At 42.8% G+C, this 18,528-nt stretch overlaps 1 protein-coding gene across 5 annotated transcripts in view; it reads left to right on the top strand.

Moving 5' to 3' along the window:
- The window catches only part of CENPK (centromere protein K), a 161,451-nt gene that overhangs the window by 34,819 nt on the left and 108,104 nt on the right, over positions 1-18,528 (top strand). For all 5 annotated transcript variants that reach the window (XM_077117313.1, XM_077117311.1, XM_077117310.1 and 2 more), the window contains exon 5: positions 9,291-9,337. In XM_077117313.1, coding sequence (XP_076973428.1) covers positions 9,291-9,337 — 47 coding nt within the window. The remainder of the gene's footprint in view (positions 1-9,290; positions 9,338-18,528) is intronic.

The raw sequence follows: 18,528 nt of genomic DNA, 5'->3' as shown, positions 1-18,528 counted from the left end.
GTGTATTCATTCGTACTTTTCCTATTTTCTTTCTTTATAAACACTGTTTTGTACTTTGCTTTTTTTACTTAATATGATCATGGAATTCTTCTAAATCAGTATGTAGAGATCCTACTCCTGCACTACCACCATTTTTTTAACAGCTCTATAAGATTTTGTTACGTGGATATATTGTAGTTAATTAACCCCTTTTTTTATTTTTAATTTATTTTATTTTGGGGGGGTTTAATAAAAGGGCATTTATTTCATTAGTTCTTCAGAGGAAAGGCGGCTAACTTTCAACTGAGGTTCTTTCTTATGTAGGAAGGCACAGGGAGATCTCTGTTGGCCTTCTCTACAGACCTCTGGGTTTCAGCAGCTTTTCCCGGGGTGATTCCTTTCTTTCTTTCTTTTTTTTTTAAAAATTTATTTATTTATTAATTTAAAAAAATTAACAAATAAAAACATTAACGTATGATCATTCTGTTCTACATATATAATCAATATCACATAGTTGCATATTCATCATTTCTTAGAACATTTGCATCTATTCAGAAAAAGAAATAAAAGGACAACAGAAAAAGAAATAAAATGAAAACAGAAAAAAAAAATTATACATACCATACATACCCCTTACCCCTCACTTTCGTTGAGCACTAGCATTTCAAACTAAATTTATTTTAACATTTGCTCCCCCTATTATTTATTATCATTCCATATATTCTACTTGTCTGTTGACAAGGTAGATAAAAGGAGCATCAGACACAAGGTTTTCACAATCACACAGTCAGATTGTGAAAGCTTTATCATTATTCAGTCATCATCAAGAAACATGGCTACTGGAACACAGGTCTACATTTTCAGGCAGTTCCCTCCAGCCTCTCCATTACATCTTGAATAACAAGGGGATATCTACTTAATGTGTAAGAATAACCTCCAGGATAGCCTCTCGACTCTGTTTGGAATCTCTCAACCATTGCCACTTTGTCTCATTTCACTCTTCCCCCTTTTGGTCGAGAAAGTTTTCTCAATTCCTTGATGCTGAGTCTCAGCTCATTCTAGGGTTTTTCTCAATCCCTTGATGCTGAGTCTCAGCTCATTCTAGGATTTCTGTCCCATGTTGCCAGGAAGGTCCACACCCCCGGGAGTCATGTCCCACGTAGACAGGGGGAGGTGGTGAGATTGCTTGTTGTGTTGGCTGGAGAGAAAGGTCATATCTGAGCAACAGAAGAGGCTCTGTTGGGGGTGACTCTTAAGCCTAAATTTTAAGTAGACTTGACCTATCCTTTGTGGGGTTAAGTTTCATATGAACAAACCCCAAGACTGGGGGCTCAGCCTATAGCCTTGGCCATCCACACTGCTTGTGAGAATATGAAGAATCCAACTTGGGCAAGTTTAGTTTCTCTGTGTTCTCACCATTCCCCGAAGGGGACTTTGCAAATACTTTTCCACTCACTGATCAAATCACTCTGGGATTCATTGGGGCATCACTCTGGGCAAACCAACAAAATCTCATGGCCTACCCAAGATTCCAAGTACTTATGGTAGTCAATCAAGCTATCTACATAAGTTATATTAGGAACTGCACTAGTCAAAATATAAATTTTGTACCAAATAAACCTTTTTTGCTTTAGTCTCACACATAAGGTGAAATTTTAAAATATTAATTACCATCTATTTTCAGTCCCCTGCAGTAATGACATTCTTTTGTTCTTCCTCATGCACAAACTTTTTTAAAATTTGTACATTCAGTCACTGTTATTATACACTCTGGGCATTCCTAGATTATACCATCTCAATCATTATTGTCTGTCTTTCTTTTGATTTCATTTGTGCCCCCAGCCCTCCTCCTTCTATCATTCTCACATGCAGCTTCATTCAGTGTTTTAACATAATTGTATTACAGTTAGGTAGTATTGTGCTGTCCATTTCTGAGTTTTGTATTCAGTCCTGTTGCACGATGTATGTCTCTTCAGCTCCAGTTACCCAATATCTTACCCTAATTCTATCTCCTGATGGTCTCTGTTACCAACAAAATACTACAAGTTTATTCACTAATGTCAATTCATATCAGTGAGACCATACAGTATTTATCGTTTTATTTTTGGCTAATCTCACTCAGCATAATGTCCTCAAAGTCCATCCATGTTTTTACATACTTCATAACTTTATTCTGTCTATACAGCTGCATAATATTCCATGGTATGTATATACTACAGTTTGTTTAGCCACTCGTCTGTTGGTGGACATTTTCCCTGTTTCCATCTCTTTGCAATTGTAGATAATGCTGCTATAAACATTGGTATGCAAATGTCCGTTTGTGTCTTTGCCCTTATGTCCTTTGAGTAGATTCCTAGAAATGTTATTGCATATGAAATTGCATTCATATGGCAATTCTATATTCATCTTTTTGAGGAACCACCAAACTGCCTTCCATAGCAGTTGCACCATTTGACATTCTCACCAACAATGAATAAGTGTGCCTCCTTCTCCACATCCTCTCCAGCACTTGTCATTTTCTGTTTTGTTCATAATGGCCATTCTGGTGGGTGTGAAATGATATCTCAATGTGGTTTTGATTTGCATTTCTCTAATGACCAGGGAACTTGAGCATCTGTTTATGTGCCTTTTGGCCATTTGTATTTCCTCTTCTGAGAAGTGTCTGTTCAAGTGTTTTTCCCATTTTGTAATTGGATTAGCTGTCTTTTTGTTTTTGAGTTGAACAATCTCTATAAATTCTGGATACTAGACCTTTATTTGATATGTCATTTCCAAATATTGTCTCCCCTTCTTAAACTGATAGAAATTTGGATTATTTCCATTCTTTTGCTCATATAGACAATAGACTTATTCATATGTTATTTCAATAATTGCCAGTGTATTTTGAGGATTGATTCCTAGCAGTGTGTTTAGTAAGGCAAAGGGAAAGGGCCTATGTAATATCACTAGATGTTGCCAAAATTCCCTCACTGGTGATTGTACAGTTACGTATTTTCACCAACTGTGTTAGTTAGATTTAGTTGTCAACTTGGCCAGGTGAGCATATGTAGTCTTATTGCTGCGGACATAAGCCAATGGTACGTGAACCTCATCTGTTGCTAATTACATCTGCAGTTGGCTAGGAGGCGTGTCTGCTACAATGAGTGACATTTGACTTAATTGGCTGGTGCTTAAATGAGAGAACGCAATGTAGCACAGCCTAAGCAGCTCGGCATTCCTCATCTCAGCACTTGCAGCTCAGCCCAGGCCTTTGGAGATGCAGAAAGAAGTCACCCCGGGGAAAGTTGTTGGCGCCCAGGGGCCTGGAAAGAAGACCAGCAGAGACCATCCTGTGCCTTCCACGTAAGAAAGAACCTCAGTGGAAAGTTAGCTGCCTTTCCTCTGAAGAACCAACAAAATAAATACCCTTTTATTAAAAGCCAGTCCATCTCTGGTGTTTTGGATTCTGGCAGCTAGCAAACTAGAACAGATTTGGTACCAGAAGTGGGGTACCAAGTGGGGTACGGCTTTTTAAATGGATAAGGGGAAGATTCTGGAAGAGTTGTGAGAAGCTTGATAGAGAAGGCATAGAATGCTTTGGAGAGACTGTTGGTAGAAGCGTAGAGTCTGGAGATACTTCTGATGAGGCCTTAGAGAGAAATGAGGCACGTGTTATTGCAAACTGAAAGGAAGGCAATCCTTGTTTCAAAATGGCAGGTAATCTGGCAAAATTAACTAGTGGCTTTGGCTGGAAGGCAGATTTGAAAAGCCATGAGCTTGGATATTTAGCAGAGGAGATCTCCAAATTAAATGTCAAAAGTGCAGCCTGGTTTCTCCTTCCAGCTTATAGTGAAATGTGACAGGAGAGAGATAAGCTGAAAACTGAACTCTTGAGTTAAAAGAAATGAGAAATTGAGGTCCCGGAAAATCCTGGGCCTACAGAAAAGGAGAACCCAGAAAATAGAGCCCTGTATGAGAATTTGACCAGATGTGAAACCAGTCAGCCATTTCAGAGAAAGTCAGAAGTGGACATGGAGTTTTCCAGGAAAAATTTGTGGAAACTCCTTATGTCTGATGGGCATGATCCAACACTACTGCATAGAAAGCGTACGAGAGTGCTGTGGGACCTGTATAAACAGAGCCGCTGCCAGTCTGGACTGAGGGGTTCAGAGAAGGGACACATTGGAGGAAAAATAACTTCAGAGGCAAAACCGTGGAGACTGAGGTCTGAAGTCAAGAAACCTTGGCCAGGAGAGTGGACCCATCCATATACATGGAGAGGGTGAATTTACCCTGAAGGGCGAGGATGAGTCTCCCCTCTCATTGCAGTCGAAGAGTTGTGCAGCCTCAGGCCTTGGAGAAGGCAGGGCACGCTCCTTGGGGGACTGGGAGAGCCTGGCTACCACTACATGGAGGGGTTGAGCGTGTGCCCCAGAGATGGCAGAGAGCCCATGTGCGGCCCCAATGCTTGGAGAGGGTGGAGCCTAGAGAAGGGTGGTCTCCCCAATATCCCCCAAGGTTGCATTCAGAGAGAGGCAGGTGTAGGCATTTGGAAAGGGTGGGACTGCCACTTTCTAAATCCCTGAGGATTAATGACTCTCAGACTTTGAAATCTAATGAACTTTGCCCTGCAAGTTTTTGAAACTGTCTGGGTCTGGTGACCCCTGTGTTCCTTCCTCCCTGTGAAATGTGTATATGTATCCTATGAATGTTCCTCCTTTGTATGTTGGCAGCAAATAACTTGTTATGACTTTTCAAAGGTCCAGAGCAAATGGAGAGAATTTTGCCTTAGGACAGACCATTCCTGTAACTGACTTGATGAGATTTTATACTGTCTTTAATTTTGTACTTCATTGTATTGCTACTGAAAGGTTTAAGGTTTCTGATATTGTTATGAAATTAATGTATTTTATATATGGGAAAAACATGTCTTTTTTAGGGGCCAAAGGGTGGAATGTGCTGGTTTGAAAGGAAGCATGCCCCCTAAGAAAAGACATGTTTTGATATAAATCCCATTTCTTAAAGGTAGAATAATCCCTATTCAATACTGTATGTTTGAAACTGTAATGAGATCATCTCCCTGGTTGATGTGATTTAGTCAAGAGTGGTTATTAAGCTGGATTAGGTGACGACATGTCTCTACCGATTTGAGTGGGTCTTGATTAGTTTCTGAAATCTTATAAAAGAAGACACATTTTGGAGAGAGAGATTCAGAGAGAGAGAGCAACACTCTGAAGCAGAGAGTCCACCAACCAGTGACCTTCGGAGATGAAGAAGGAAGGCACCTCCCGGGGAGCTTCATGAAACCAGAAGCCAGGAGAGTAAGCTAGCAGATGACGCCATATTCGCCATGTTCCCTTCCAGCTGAGAGAGAAGTCCTGACTGTGTTCACCATGTGCCTTCTCATTTGAGAGAGAAACCCTGAACTTCATCGGCCTTCTTGAACCAAGGTACCTCTCCCTGGATGTCTTTGATTGGACATTTCTATAGACTTGCTTTAATTGGGACATTTTCTTGCCGTTAGAACTGTAAACTAACAACTCATTGAATTCCCCTTGTTAAAAGCCATTCCATTTCTGGTATATTGCATTTCAGCCGCTAGCAAACTAGAACAGGTTTGGTACCGGAGAGTGGGGTGCTGCTGCGGTTTGCAAATACCAGATATGTTGGAACAGTTTTTGGATGGCTAAAGGGAAGATTTTGGAGGAACCATGAAGAGAATTATGGAGAAGTCCTGGAGGGCTTGAAGAGACTGTTGGTGTAAATGGAACCACTGCCAATCTTGGCAAAGGAGGACACAAAAGGGAAAAATTGGAGTTTGCAGAGTAAGAACCATGGAAGCTCAGGTCTGAAGCCTTTAAGAAACCTCGGCCAGGAGAGTGGACCCATCCATATACATGGAGAGGGTGCGTTTACCCTGAAGGGCTAGGGTGAGTCTCCCCTCTCATTGCAGTGGAAGAGTTGTGTAGCCTCAGGCCTTGGAGAAGGCAGAGCACGCTCCTTGGGGGACTGGGAGAGCCTGACTGCCACACATGGAGGGGTTGAGCTTGTGCCCTGGAAATGGCAGAGAGCCCAGGGGTGGCCCTGATACCTGGAGAGAGTGGAGCCGAGAGGTGGTCTCCTTGATGTTCCCCGAGGTTGATTTGGGAAGAGGCCGGCCACTGCACAGGCCCTTGGAAGGGGTGGGACTGCCACTTTCTACAGCCGAAGGATAAGTGACTTTCAGACTTTGAAATCCAATGGTGTTTGCCTGTAGGTTTTTCTTCCAGTTTCTCCCTGTGGATCCACTGTTTATCCTCCTTTGCATATTGGCATCAGATAACTTGTTTTGAGATTCACAGGCCCACAGGAAGAAGAGAAGTTTTTGCACCTGTTTAAGGTGATGCTAGAAGTTGCCAAGTTGACAAGGGGTGGACATGTGTTAGTTAGATTCAGTTGTCAACTTGGCCAGGTGAGCCAAGCAACTAGTCTTGTTGCTGCGGACATAAGTCAATGGTACCTGAACCTCATCTGTTGCTAATTACATCTGCAGCGGCTAGGAGGCGTGTCTGCTGCAATGAGTGATATTTGACTTAATTGGCTGGTGCTTAAATGAGAGAACACAATGTAGCACAGCCTAAGCAGCTCGGCATTCCTCATCTCAGCACTTGCAGCTCAGCCCAGGCCTTTGGAGATGCAGAAAGAAGTCACCCTGGGGAAAGTTGTTGGAACCCAGGGGCCTGGAAAGAAGACCAGCAGAGACCATCCTGTGCCTTCCACGTAAGAAAGAACCTCAGTGGAAAGTTAGCTGCCTTTCCTCTGAAGAACCAACAAAATAAATCCCCTTTTATTAAAAGCCAGTCCTTCTCTGGTGTGTTGCATTCCGGCAGCTAGCAAGCTAGAACACCGACATTGTATAAGAGTACCTGTTTTCCCACAACCAATCCAATGGCATATATGGCAGTTTTGAGATTTGTACTAATCTGATTAATATGAAATTGTATCTTAGGGAAATTTTAATATGTATTACTCTTATGATCATCATTTACAGTCACTCCTCAACCTAGTACCAGTGAACACACAGGCTGCCCTATTGCTGAGTACCCACCTAACTTAGGGTTGCCAGTCCCAGAACCTTCCACAGCAGGAGGAATTTAAAAATATTTATATTCTTAGAACCTGTACATTGCATTTGTTGAAATGATTTCATCCTTGAGGGGCATATGAAATACATGTAGGAAGACCTGTTCTTGTTAGAGGTCTCACTTGAATAGCAGTTGGCTTGGAAAGTTTTCTGTAGTGTTATCATTGAGAAACTTCAAATAGCACTTCATTAGAAAAGATAAAGTTTTCTAGCTATGAAGATTGAGCTCTTATTAAATTTGCTGTACAATATTTAAAATGAAATATTGGTTTATAGTCATCAGACTGGCAAAAGCTTTGGAAGAGTTTATAGTTATAAAGCCTTTTGCTATTATTCATTGATTATAGGAATGTTTCTAGAATGGAATCTGGCATTCTGTATTAAAATTCAAAACACACATCCTGTGAAATGAAAGCATGAGTAGGTAAAGACAAATAAAATGGTGTTTGCTATGTCACTGATTATTTTGTCTAAAAACTAAACACAAAAGTTAATGCTCAGTCAGTAGGGAAAATTGATCATAACATTATCACTGTGAAATATACAGTAATTTAAATTATGATTTTGTGGCTATACCATATAGAATTTCTACGAGCTCCTTTTTAAAATATATTTTTACTGACAAAACAATACAACATACAAACACAAACATTCTTAACATACAAACATTCCTCTCGGTATATAATCGGTGACTCACAATATTATCAAATAGTTGTATATTCATCACCATGGTCATTTCTTAGTACATTGCAGCACTTCAGAAAAATAAAAAGAAAAACTCATACATCACATACCCCTTACTCCTCCCTCTCACTGACCACTAGTATTTCCATTTATCCTGTATAGAAAGCAAACATATGTGTGTGTGTGTGTTTTGCATGAGCAGACACTGGGAATTGAACCCAGGTCTCTGGCATGGTAGGTGAACTCTGCCTGCTGATCTACCATGGCCCGCCCTACCCAATACATTTTAACCTTTGTTCCCCCAATTTTTTTATTACTATACCCCTTACCACTCCCTTTCATTGATTACTAGTCTTTCAGTCTACTCAATTTAACATTTGTTCCCCCTATTGTTTATTTATTTTTAACCCATATTTTTTACTCATCTGTCTGTACCGTAGATAAAAGGAGCATCAGACACAGGGTTTTCACAATCACACATTCACATTGCGAAAGCTATATCATTATATAATTATCTTTAAGGAACATGGGTACTGGAACACAGCCCTACAGTTTCAGGCACTTCCCTCTAGCCTCTCTAATACACCTTAAACTAAAAAGGGGATAGCTGTATAACCTCCAGGATAACCTCTCAACTCTGTTTGAAATCTCTCAGCCACTGACACTTTATTTTGTCTCATTTCTCTGTTCCCCCTTTTGGTTGAGAAGGTTTTCTCAATCCCTTGATACTGAGTACCAGCTCATTTTAAGATTTCTGTCCTATGTTGCCAGGGAGGTTTATACCCTTGGGAGTCATGTCCCACGTAGAGAGGGTGAGGGCAGTGAGTTTGCTTGCCGGGTTGGCTTATAGAGAGAGGCCACATCTGAGCAACAAAAGAGGTTCTCTGGGGGTAACTCTTAGGCCTAATTTTAAGTAAGCTTAGCCTATCCCTTGTGGGGGTTTCATATAAATAAACTCCAAGATTGAGAGCTTGGCCTATTGATTTGGTTGTACCCACTGCTTGCAAGAATGTCAGGAATTCTCCAAATGGGGAAGTTGAATTTTCCCCTTCTCACCATTCTCCCTGGGAGTTTTGTTGAATGAAAACAATATGAGGAGAATCGAGTGCTTGATGTGATCCATTCTTATGTAACCAGCAATGACAAAAATAGCAACCCTTGAAGAATGTGTACAAATATGTGTTTGCATGTTTATGTGTGCATAGGAATATGTGACTACAGAGAAAAATATTTGAGGAAGACACTGTAGAACTTCATCTCTGAGGGACTGGGAGTACAAAGGAAGAACAGAATAAAAAGAGCAGTAAAAACACAGTGCATAAATCTGGTTGCATTTATTTAAAGTTAAATATAGTTGTTGGTTTTATATGTAAAGGTACTAAATAAAAATAATTTAGTAAAAACTCACATCTCATAAGTTCTATTATATATAAATATTATATAAGTAAAGATTTATCTTAGAAAATAACATTTTTATTTTTGAGAATAAACTAAGCATGTGTATAATTTTGGTTTATTTCTTTAGTAATTCCACTGAATGAAGATATTCTCGTAACGTTAGGAAGAGAAGAGGTAAGTCATTTTAAGAATTTGTATTAACCAAGTAATTCATAACCAGGATTTTTTTGGATAAATTCATGACATAAGAAATAAGATGAAACTACTTTAAAAGCATATGAACTTTTTCTGTTTCTCTTTTAATTATGTTTTATTGAGCAGAATATTTTTTTTAACAGATCTCAATTTTGAACTCAATTTTTATATCAGAACTATTGCTAAGGTTAGTGTTTAATATGTATGTGGAGCAAGTAGCTATATTGATGCATTGTGCGAACACACTTTCAGGCACAACAGAAACTTTCAGCAAATGAACATTTTATTATTTACATAGCCACAAAGGATTCACAAAAGAACAGGGAAAGAGATTCCATTGTTGCTGGGTTCCCAGGGAGGCCACCTGCTCAGGTCATGGGCAATAGATGGCCACTCCAAAATGCTCCATTTTGCTTCAGCAGGAGAGACAAATCTTGACTATTTGAGTGTTGAATATTTATCTATCCCAATGGGAGGGGCCCCTGCTCCTCAGTTCCTGCCTGATAAGCATCTGGGGTTGCTTGTTCCTGGTTTCTAGGTTCAAGGTATGGTTGGGTCTTTTCTTTAGACCTAACTTCTGTCCCAGGCTGTGGAATGGAAATCAAGTGAAACATGTTCATATAGTAGACAGTAAGGCAGGCGGATGGCCACTGAGCATATTTATGGGTTTCCCAGCAGTCCACTTCTTGGCCTCATGGCCAGGCCTAGCCTGTTCCTCCACATTAGTTTCTATAACATAATCCCCCTCCAACCTCAGACATTAAGTTGTAGATGGGTTGGGCCTACCAGCCCGTGGCTCTCAACAATATAAAGGTTTGGGAACACTGGTGGCCTCAGCACATTAGGAAAGCTTCATTTACGCATACTATTTCTCCAAACAGGATGACCCAGCCTGTCTTTAGTAATGGTTGCATCTGTGTCCCTATACACCCCTGAGAAACCTGAAGAGGTCCCACATAGAGTGTTTTTAATACTTTGCAGCCAGTGGACTTCCCAGTGGATTTTACTCAACTCCTGTTTCACTTCCCCTGAAGTCCTAACCCATGTATACCAGGAGATATTAGCAATATAGCACATATGCATCCTTGTTGGACTAGGAGGATCTGCTGTTTTGAGACTGTTATATTCCCCAGAAAAGCCATGTCTTTCTCCTGATTGAATCTTGTGGGGGCAGCCATGTTTCTTTTTAATCCTTAATTCAGTATTATAAGGAGAAAACCCTTTGATTGGATTACTTCCATGGAGATGCGATGCACCCAATTGTGGGTGTAGCTTTTTGCTTAGATGGAGATGTGACTCCACCCATTCAAACTGGGCCTTGATTAGTTTCCTAGAGGCCTTTAAAAGGGATAACATTTGGAGAAACCTCAGATGCAGACACTTGGAGAACAGTTGCTTCAGAGCTGACAGACACCATGCAGACATTTGGTGTATGTGCTTGGCTGAGGAGCCAAGGGGGCAAAGCTACCATCTGTGGGATTATAACTGAATGCCTCTAAGTCAGAACCCCACCAAGGTGGAATGATATAGCAGCATTTAACAAGCTAAAACAGAGGAAGTCTAAGGCAATGCAACTATCGAACACTAAAATTGACTCAGCCATTTGCCAGTTTCATTACTTTGGGACGTGTTACATCCTAACAGTTTAGGGATGTAGAGAAGAGTATACAGCCACCTGCTGTGCAGTTATCTCTGTAAGGGTGTAAATGAAAGGTTTTCCTGGTGTTACTTCAAATGTGAGAGAGGAAAAGTTAGCTCCTTGAATGTCAATTCAAATTCAGCAAAGAGGAGAGAAGGGAGCAAGGGATCAGATGGCAGATCCAGACTGTTGGTCATATTCCCTGCCCCGGTGATGGCTATGTCAGCTGGACAAAGGTGTTCTTCCATTTTGCCACTGGGTCAAATCTGTAGAAAACAGGAGAGGGAAGCAGTAACTTATCCTAACAGGCTCATCATGCAGCCATTTCCCATGGTAACACTTGTCTCAGACCATTTGCAGTAAACTTGTCTTTCTCCTGTAAGTCCACTCACTCTGTCTCCTCCTTGCTGCAAGTTATAACCTCACCCCTTTCCCATTGATCCAAGTGTGTCACTCATATCTTCTGGCCCACTTCCACCCCATCCTGATAAATGGGTACCCCTCAGAGTTGTTCCATAACTGTTCCCAAGGGGGACTGATGGCCCATCCAGGGGTAGTCATTGCCCACTAACCTCCATTATATATATGTCAAGCCCCTCAGGTCCAATCCATTGGATTAAGCATTTCTAGGCCCACTTTTGACATTCCACCTCTCTGGTGGCCCTATCTTTCCACTATCCTGAGAATTGTGTGTAGGGTGTAATGGGATGAAAAGTAGGATAATCCCCTGACGGTGTCTGAAAAGGAGAGTCCCAAGGGTCATAGTCTTGAACCCCGTTTTGTGGCCTGTCCTTATCGTGATGGGTGTAAGGGTAGATGCACAGCATAGCCTGGGTTCTTTCCCCATGCTCATTTCCTCCCAGTGATAGGAAGCAGGACCGTGTTTCCCTTACCAGGAACTGCCGAGTTCAGTTTCTAGAGGGCCCGAGTAAGATGGAAGACAGTCCATCCATTAAGAGAGTTATCAGGTTGGAGATGCCAAAACTCTTTTTTTTTAGGTTGCCATTATAGTTCTTCACAATGCTGGCTGCTTATGGGTGGTGAGTGATAAAGAAGGTCTAGCTAATTCTGTGTGTCATGGCCCATTGTTGAGTAGATTGTGCAAAGTGGAGTCCTTGGTCAGAGGAGATGTCATCTGGATACCTGAAGGGGTGATAAAACCGCTTTTCTAAGTTATCCCATGCATGTGCTATATCTGCATTATGAATTAGAAAGGCAAGCCTGTTGTCTGAATAGATGTCTACTGTGACCAGGGCATAGGACCTACCTTGGGTTGGCAGGAGAGGGCCAATGTAGTCCACTTGCATGAGTGGCTTGGTGCAACCCCTCTGGGAATAGCTCATAAATACCCTATTCAGACTCTGTTTTATAGTGGACATGTCTTACATTGGTAAATAGCAGATTGGGCCTCTTCTAATGAGAAAGGTACTCTGTGTTTCTGGGCCCTTAAGTTCATGATGTCAGAATTTCTATGACCAGTTTGTTGGTAAATCCACCCAGCAGCAGAAATAGCCATGGGAAATTCAGCTATTTCACAAATATTGCCAAGGGTGAGTCCATTGTCCTCATCCTTCACGCAGGGTCCTTGTCAGATGCAAAAGGCAACTCAGTGCATCCTTTATTGCCTAGTTCATTCCAATGATGTTCATCATATTATGGGCCCTTGGCCATGACAATAACATGGATAATATAGATGGTGACTTTTTACACTGCCAGTTGTTTCCCAAGTTCCTTTATTTCATATGTTTTACTCGTCTGTTGATAAGGTAGATAGAGGAAGCATCAGACACAAGGTTTTCACAATCACACAGTCACATTGTGAAAGCTATTTCTTTATACAATCATCTTCAAGAAATGTGTTTCCAAAGTTCCTTACCCATACCAGGGAATCTTTGATTCTCCAGTTATTCCTCCCTGAACCTGGCCAGACTGCTAAGCTGTTGGCGAAGGTCCATGAATGAGTAAACAAGTACAAAGGGGTGCTTGGGTCTGAGTGTTCCAGGACTAAGAGGACCGTTAGCAGTTCAGCGCATTGGACACTTTCCAGTGACAGACATGGTGTATAGTCTACTTGAGACAAAGAGAACATTGGCTGCTGCCCAACAGATACCAGTTAGTATCAGCTTGGCTGTGCTATTAGTGAACTAGTGCTAAGAATCTGATGGGACATCCTTTACTTGGGGGTCCCCAAGATGCCAGTGCAGGGAGGAAAGGGCCCTTATCTAATGTTGCATCAGGATCATTGTTAAATGAGGCCTCCACCACCTACTCATGCATGTGTGTCATTCTCTAGGAGCCCAAGCAAGCGCAATCCTGAATATACCACTTCCAGTTGACTGATACTCTGTTTTTGGGCATTGTTTGGGTTTGTGTTCTGATTATGCAAGAACCAGACTATGATGAGGGATTTTTGACCTCGGGAGGACTTGGAAGCTCTTGATAATCCTTTCTGTTTTCATGAATTCTCAATAGCACTCCAGAAGTTACCTCTAGAAGGGGGATGAGCACAGAGCTGCATTTGCATTTTTGCTCCAAAATCCCAAAGATCTACACATTCTTGTTGCTCCATCCTTCTGCCAGGTGAACAAGTTGGTAGCTCAAACAGAGATCCAGGCTCTCATGGTCCTAGAGGTAGTGTGGCTGAAACGGCCTGTTTTACCTCCTATAGGGTCTGCTCCTCTCTTCCCAAGTGGGAAGTACCTGCTCTCCATGTCACCCATCAGAGGGTACCAGGAGGCTACCAAGATGAGTAATATGCTGGTACCAATATGCAAGTAGGCTAATCGACCACTGTGTCTCCTTTTTGAAGGTCAGTGACTTTAGGGACAGTAATTTTCCCATACTGAGTCAGGGATCCAGCACTGGGCTCTGACACATATACTGTCTAAGAAGGTGATCTACTGTGCTGGACTTTGTATCCTTTTGGAATTTAAGGCCCAGCTGGACTGTTGAAGCCCAGTGAGCAATGCATGGTGATTTGCTCTTTGCTCTGGCCCACTAACATGATGCATCAATATAATGGAACACTTGGAATCTTTGGGTAGTGGTAGCTTAATCAAATCCTGTCCTACCCATTGGTGGCAGATAGTGGGGGAATTTAAATATCCCTGTGGTAGTACAGGGAAGATATACTGTGGCTTTTACCACTGGAAAGCAAATTGATCTTGATTGGTCCTCCTCCCAGAGCAAAATGGCATTCACCAGGTCATCGGCTGCATTTGAAATGCCAGTGGAGACATAATGCCACCAGAGAGGACACTTCTACATTCAAGAACTGATAGTCTGTAATTAGCTCCTACACTGTGTTCACCTTTTTCACTGGCCACATCAGCTGTTATCAGCAGAGATTGTGAAACAAAGAACACCTATAGATGGAAGATCCTTTATGAGTTTGATAATGTCCTTTTCCCCACCAGGGAGGCAGATTGCTGTTGCTGGATCATGAGGCAGAGAGGTGGGAGCACTGGGAGGTCACCATCTGTCACTAGCCTGATTTTGATGGCCAGAATTTGTTAAGATAGGGAAGTGTATTATTGCAGTTGCCACTGGGATAGTGCTGCAGTGCAGGATATCAATTCTTATAATGCATTTCCCAGTGGAAAACACAACCACAGGGGCAGCCATAGGGATCAGTTCACAGGATAGCAGTAACTTTCCATTCCTATACCATTGTGGAATGCCTGAAACCTTCCAAAGTTATTCACTGGCCCCTCCCCTTGGAGGAGTTGCCTTTATCCAAGAGTGCCATAAAGGTTGTTCGCTGCCCCTAAATTTTACATACTGTGGAATATATGACCTTTGGTCCTGAGTTGTGAGCAAGGCCCTTGGCCCTAACCCTAGGTCATTTTCAATTTAGTCAAGTCTTTAAAGAAGGCCCTTCTGGGGGCTAGACTCCTCAGTTGGGGCCCACGGGAAAGGTGGGAGATCTTTTGGCCATGGTTTCTCTACTGCTCACATCTGGGATTTATGGGGAGGAGGTCAGGCAGGGATAGGTTGTCCCTATTGAGCTTGTGACCCTCCTTCCAACCCACATTTTTCCCAGAGTTGTATACTGGAGATCCCGTCCATGCTACCCTCTGGGAACTCCCTGCTCCAGCAGCTACAGGAACACACAGTTCAGCAAGTGGGGACCCCAAAAGAAAGGGGTGGCTGCTGAGCCATCCCATGGGTCTCAAGACTTGCTAGTTTATACAGGCATGCTTCCAGTACCCATGAACCTGGCTTTCTTGCCATTCACCATGGCAGCCACCCCCTCCACACCCCCACCACCCCTTGCTTAAGTAGGGAGGACATGATCATTTCTCCCAGGGGAATCCTTGGGGAGAGGAGCAGAACCAGCCCCACTGCCCCACTCAGGAGGGTCCACCCAGTAAAATCATCAGTGTCCCACCATGAAATGAGAACCCAGCAAGGGGCCAAATCTCTGGTGGGGGTAGAACATCCATATGCCATACCCAGCTGTCACAGCACAGACTAGTTTCCTCCAACTAAACCCCACAGGTTAGTTGTAATTCTCAGATGGTCATCCAGAGTAGGTTATGCTTATCTGACTCCCTAAAGGATCTAGTAATATAGAAGCTGCAGCCATGGCACATCTGCAGCTGCAAAATCAGTTGTTCCTTTCTCACTTCCCATCTTCTCCTCCCTTAACTCTAACTAAGAATTTGTTGGAAAACAGTTGGCCATGAAGCAGCCAAGATTCCTCCATTTAACTTGATTGATCAGGGTGGTAGTGGTGCCCTCATTATAAAGTTAAGAAAGCTGTTAGAAGGGATTTCTCTCCAGGCTTTGGTTTATAACCTGTATCTTCTCCATAAAAATTCAACATTTTCATTTTTACTTCTGGGTCCCCATTTTCAGTTTTAATAGTCTCCTGAATGATGAATAGCCTCACACGAACCACAAGATCATTCCGGTAGCCTGAGGGTGGGTGTGCCTAATTCCATAATGAAAACAGGTATAAAAAGCCTGGAGGCAAGGGAATGTATGCTGAGCTATAGAAGTACCAACCTCATAAGCTCAGCATTGAACAAGCTAGCCAATTCATTGGCATTCATGGGGGGGGGGGATGTTCTCAAAGTCCTATTTTTCACTGCCCTTCCCCCAGAGGTAGGAGACTGCATGCCTTAGGAACCCCAGCTGTGGTTGTTACCTTTACCTGAACTGGTAGTGGGGATACCTTTGTGTTACCTAGAACACTGCTGTGCAAAAGAAACAGAAGAGCAATGAAAAGAACAGCCAGAAAACCAACCAATTTTGAATTTCCCTATGCACCCTGCTTGTTGTGCCAAAATCTGTAGATCAAGTTGCTGTGTGGTGCATTGTGGGAACACAGGCTTAGGCGCAAAGGAAACTTTTTAACAAATGACTGCTTTGTTACATGGCACAAAGGGTCCAATAAAGCAGGGGAAGACATCCCATCACGGCCCGTCTTCTAGAGGGGCCAACTGCTTATGTCAGGATGGGTAAATGGCAGCTCAACACACCCCACTTCACTTTAGAGAGGAGAGACAACTCTGTATTTGAGTGTTGATTATTTATCCACCCCAGGAGGAGGGAGACCTGCCACTGAGAATTCTGCCTGGTGAGCATCTGGGGCTGCTGATTTTTGGGTTCAAGGTATGATTGGGCCTTTTCATTAGACCTAACATCTGCCTCAGGCCGTAGGATAGAGATAAACTGAAATATCTGCACACAGCAGAAAAGGAGTCATAGGATAGGTGAGTGCTGGGTCCCCATTAAACGAGCAGTGTGGCCACGGGTCAAAAGCCCCCTTCATGAACCCAGAATTTTTAGTAAGTTTTTGATTTTTAAGTATGAATGGCTAGCTAAAAATCATCATACATTTGAGAAATGTCTCCAAATGGTAAAGCAGAAAGCCACAACTGTTGAGCAAAGATGAACCTTAAGAAACTACAGATGGAAAAGAAGATAATTTAAAAATATATGTACCTTCAGAGGGTTCAGAAAAACTTTTCAGTCTATGAGACAACGTAATACCAATTTTAAAAAAAGGAACACTTCATGCCCACTAGGATGGTTATAATAAAAATACAGTTACAGGTGTTGGTAAGGTCTAGAAAAATTGGAACCCTCATACACTACTGGTGTGAATGTAAAATGGACTAGGAAAATAGTCTGGCAGTTCCTCAAAAAAACAGAAGTTCTATATGAATCAGCAGTTTCATTCCTAGCTATACACCAGTAGCGGGTTGAATAGTGTTTCCCCAAAATTCATGTTACCTAGAATGTCAGCAGCGTGACCTTATTTGGAAGTAGACTTTTTACAGACGTAATGAGTTAAGATATGACCATACTGTATCATGGTGGGTCTTAAATTCAATGACTGTTGTCCTTATAAGAAGAGGAGAGAACATATAGAAATACTGAGAAGTCTGTGTGAATGGCCAGCTAAGGCAGAGGTTTAAGTGATGCAGCTATCAGAGGTGCCATCAGAGGTTAGGAAAAGCAAGGAAGTATTTTTCAATAGAGCCTTACGAGGTAGCATGGCTTTGCTGATACCTTGACTTAAGACGTCTATTCTCCAGGAGCTATGAGAGAAAAAATTTATGTTAAATTACCCAGTTTGGTCCTCACTTTGTGTTTAGTCTGTTCTTCTTTTTTAGATTGTCCAATTTGGTTTTGATTTAAGAGCTTTGTTTTTCTGTTTTTGACATAAGCATTTAGTTGTTGCGCCTCATAAGTGTTGACATGTTATGTTTGCATTTTCATTCACCTCAATATATTTCCTAGTTTCCTTTGTGATTTCTTCTTTAAATAATGTACTCTTAAAACAACCAATGGATCAAAGAAGAAATCACAAAGGAAACTAGGAAATATATTGAGGTGAATGAAGATCCATTGGTTGTTTTAAGAGTACATTGTTTAGACTTCCGGAGAAGATGGCGGCTTAGTAAGACGTGCGGGTCTTAGCTCCTCCTCCAGAACAGCTACTAGAGAAGTAGAAACAATACAGAACAGCTCCCGGAGCTACGACAGAGACCAAGAAAACAGCGTAACCCATTCTGGAACGGCTGACTGGCTGGGAGAACCCGCTCCGGTGAGATCGCCGAGGGGCGCGGGCTTCCCCGGGCTGGGGCGGCAGGCGGCTGGAGTCCCTCCCTCCCTCCTTCCCGGGCCATCTGGGGGAATTGGACAGGCGGTCCCCTCAAGCCGCGGTGGCTGGCGCCCCCCCACACACACGCGCGCAGCCCCCCGGATCAGCTGGGAGAATTGGATCGGAGATCCCCAAGCCGCGGAGAACGGCGACCGGGGTCCCTTCCAAACACGTGGCTTCCCGGTCTGGCTGGGAACGGTGGATAGACACTCCCCCAAGACACAGCGGCTGGCACCCCCCCCCCCCACGCTTGGCGCCCCGGGCCGGCTGGGAAATTTGGACAGGTGCTACACCAAGCCGCGGAGGCCGGCGACCCTCCCCGCGTGTGATTCCCCGGGCCGGCTGGGAGATTCAGATTGGCACCCCCCCAAGCCGCTTCGGCTGGCGACCCCCTCCTACAGCGAAAGTTTTCCA

This window comes from Tamandua tetradactyla, chromosome 9 (genome assembly GCF_023851605.1).
Source record: "Tamandua tetradactyla isolate mTamTet1 chromosome 9, mTamTet1.pri, whole genome shotgun sequence".
Taxonomy (NCBI): Eukaryota; Metazoa; Chordata; class Mammalia; order Pilosa; family Myrmecophagidae; genus Tamandua; species Tamandua tetradactyla.
The sequence above is the reverse complement of the archived record's forward strand: the minus strand, read 5'-3'. Positions and strand labels throughout refer to the sequence as shown.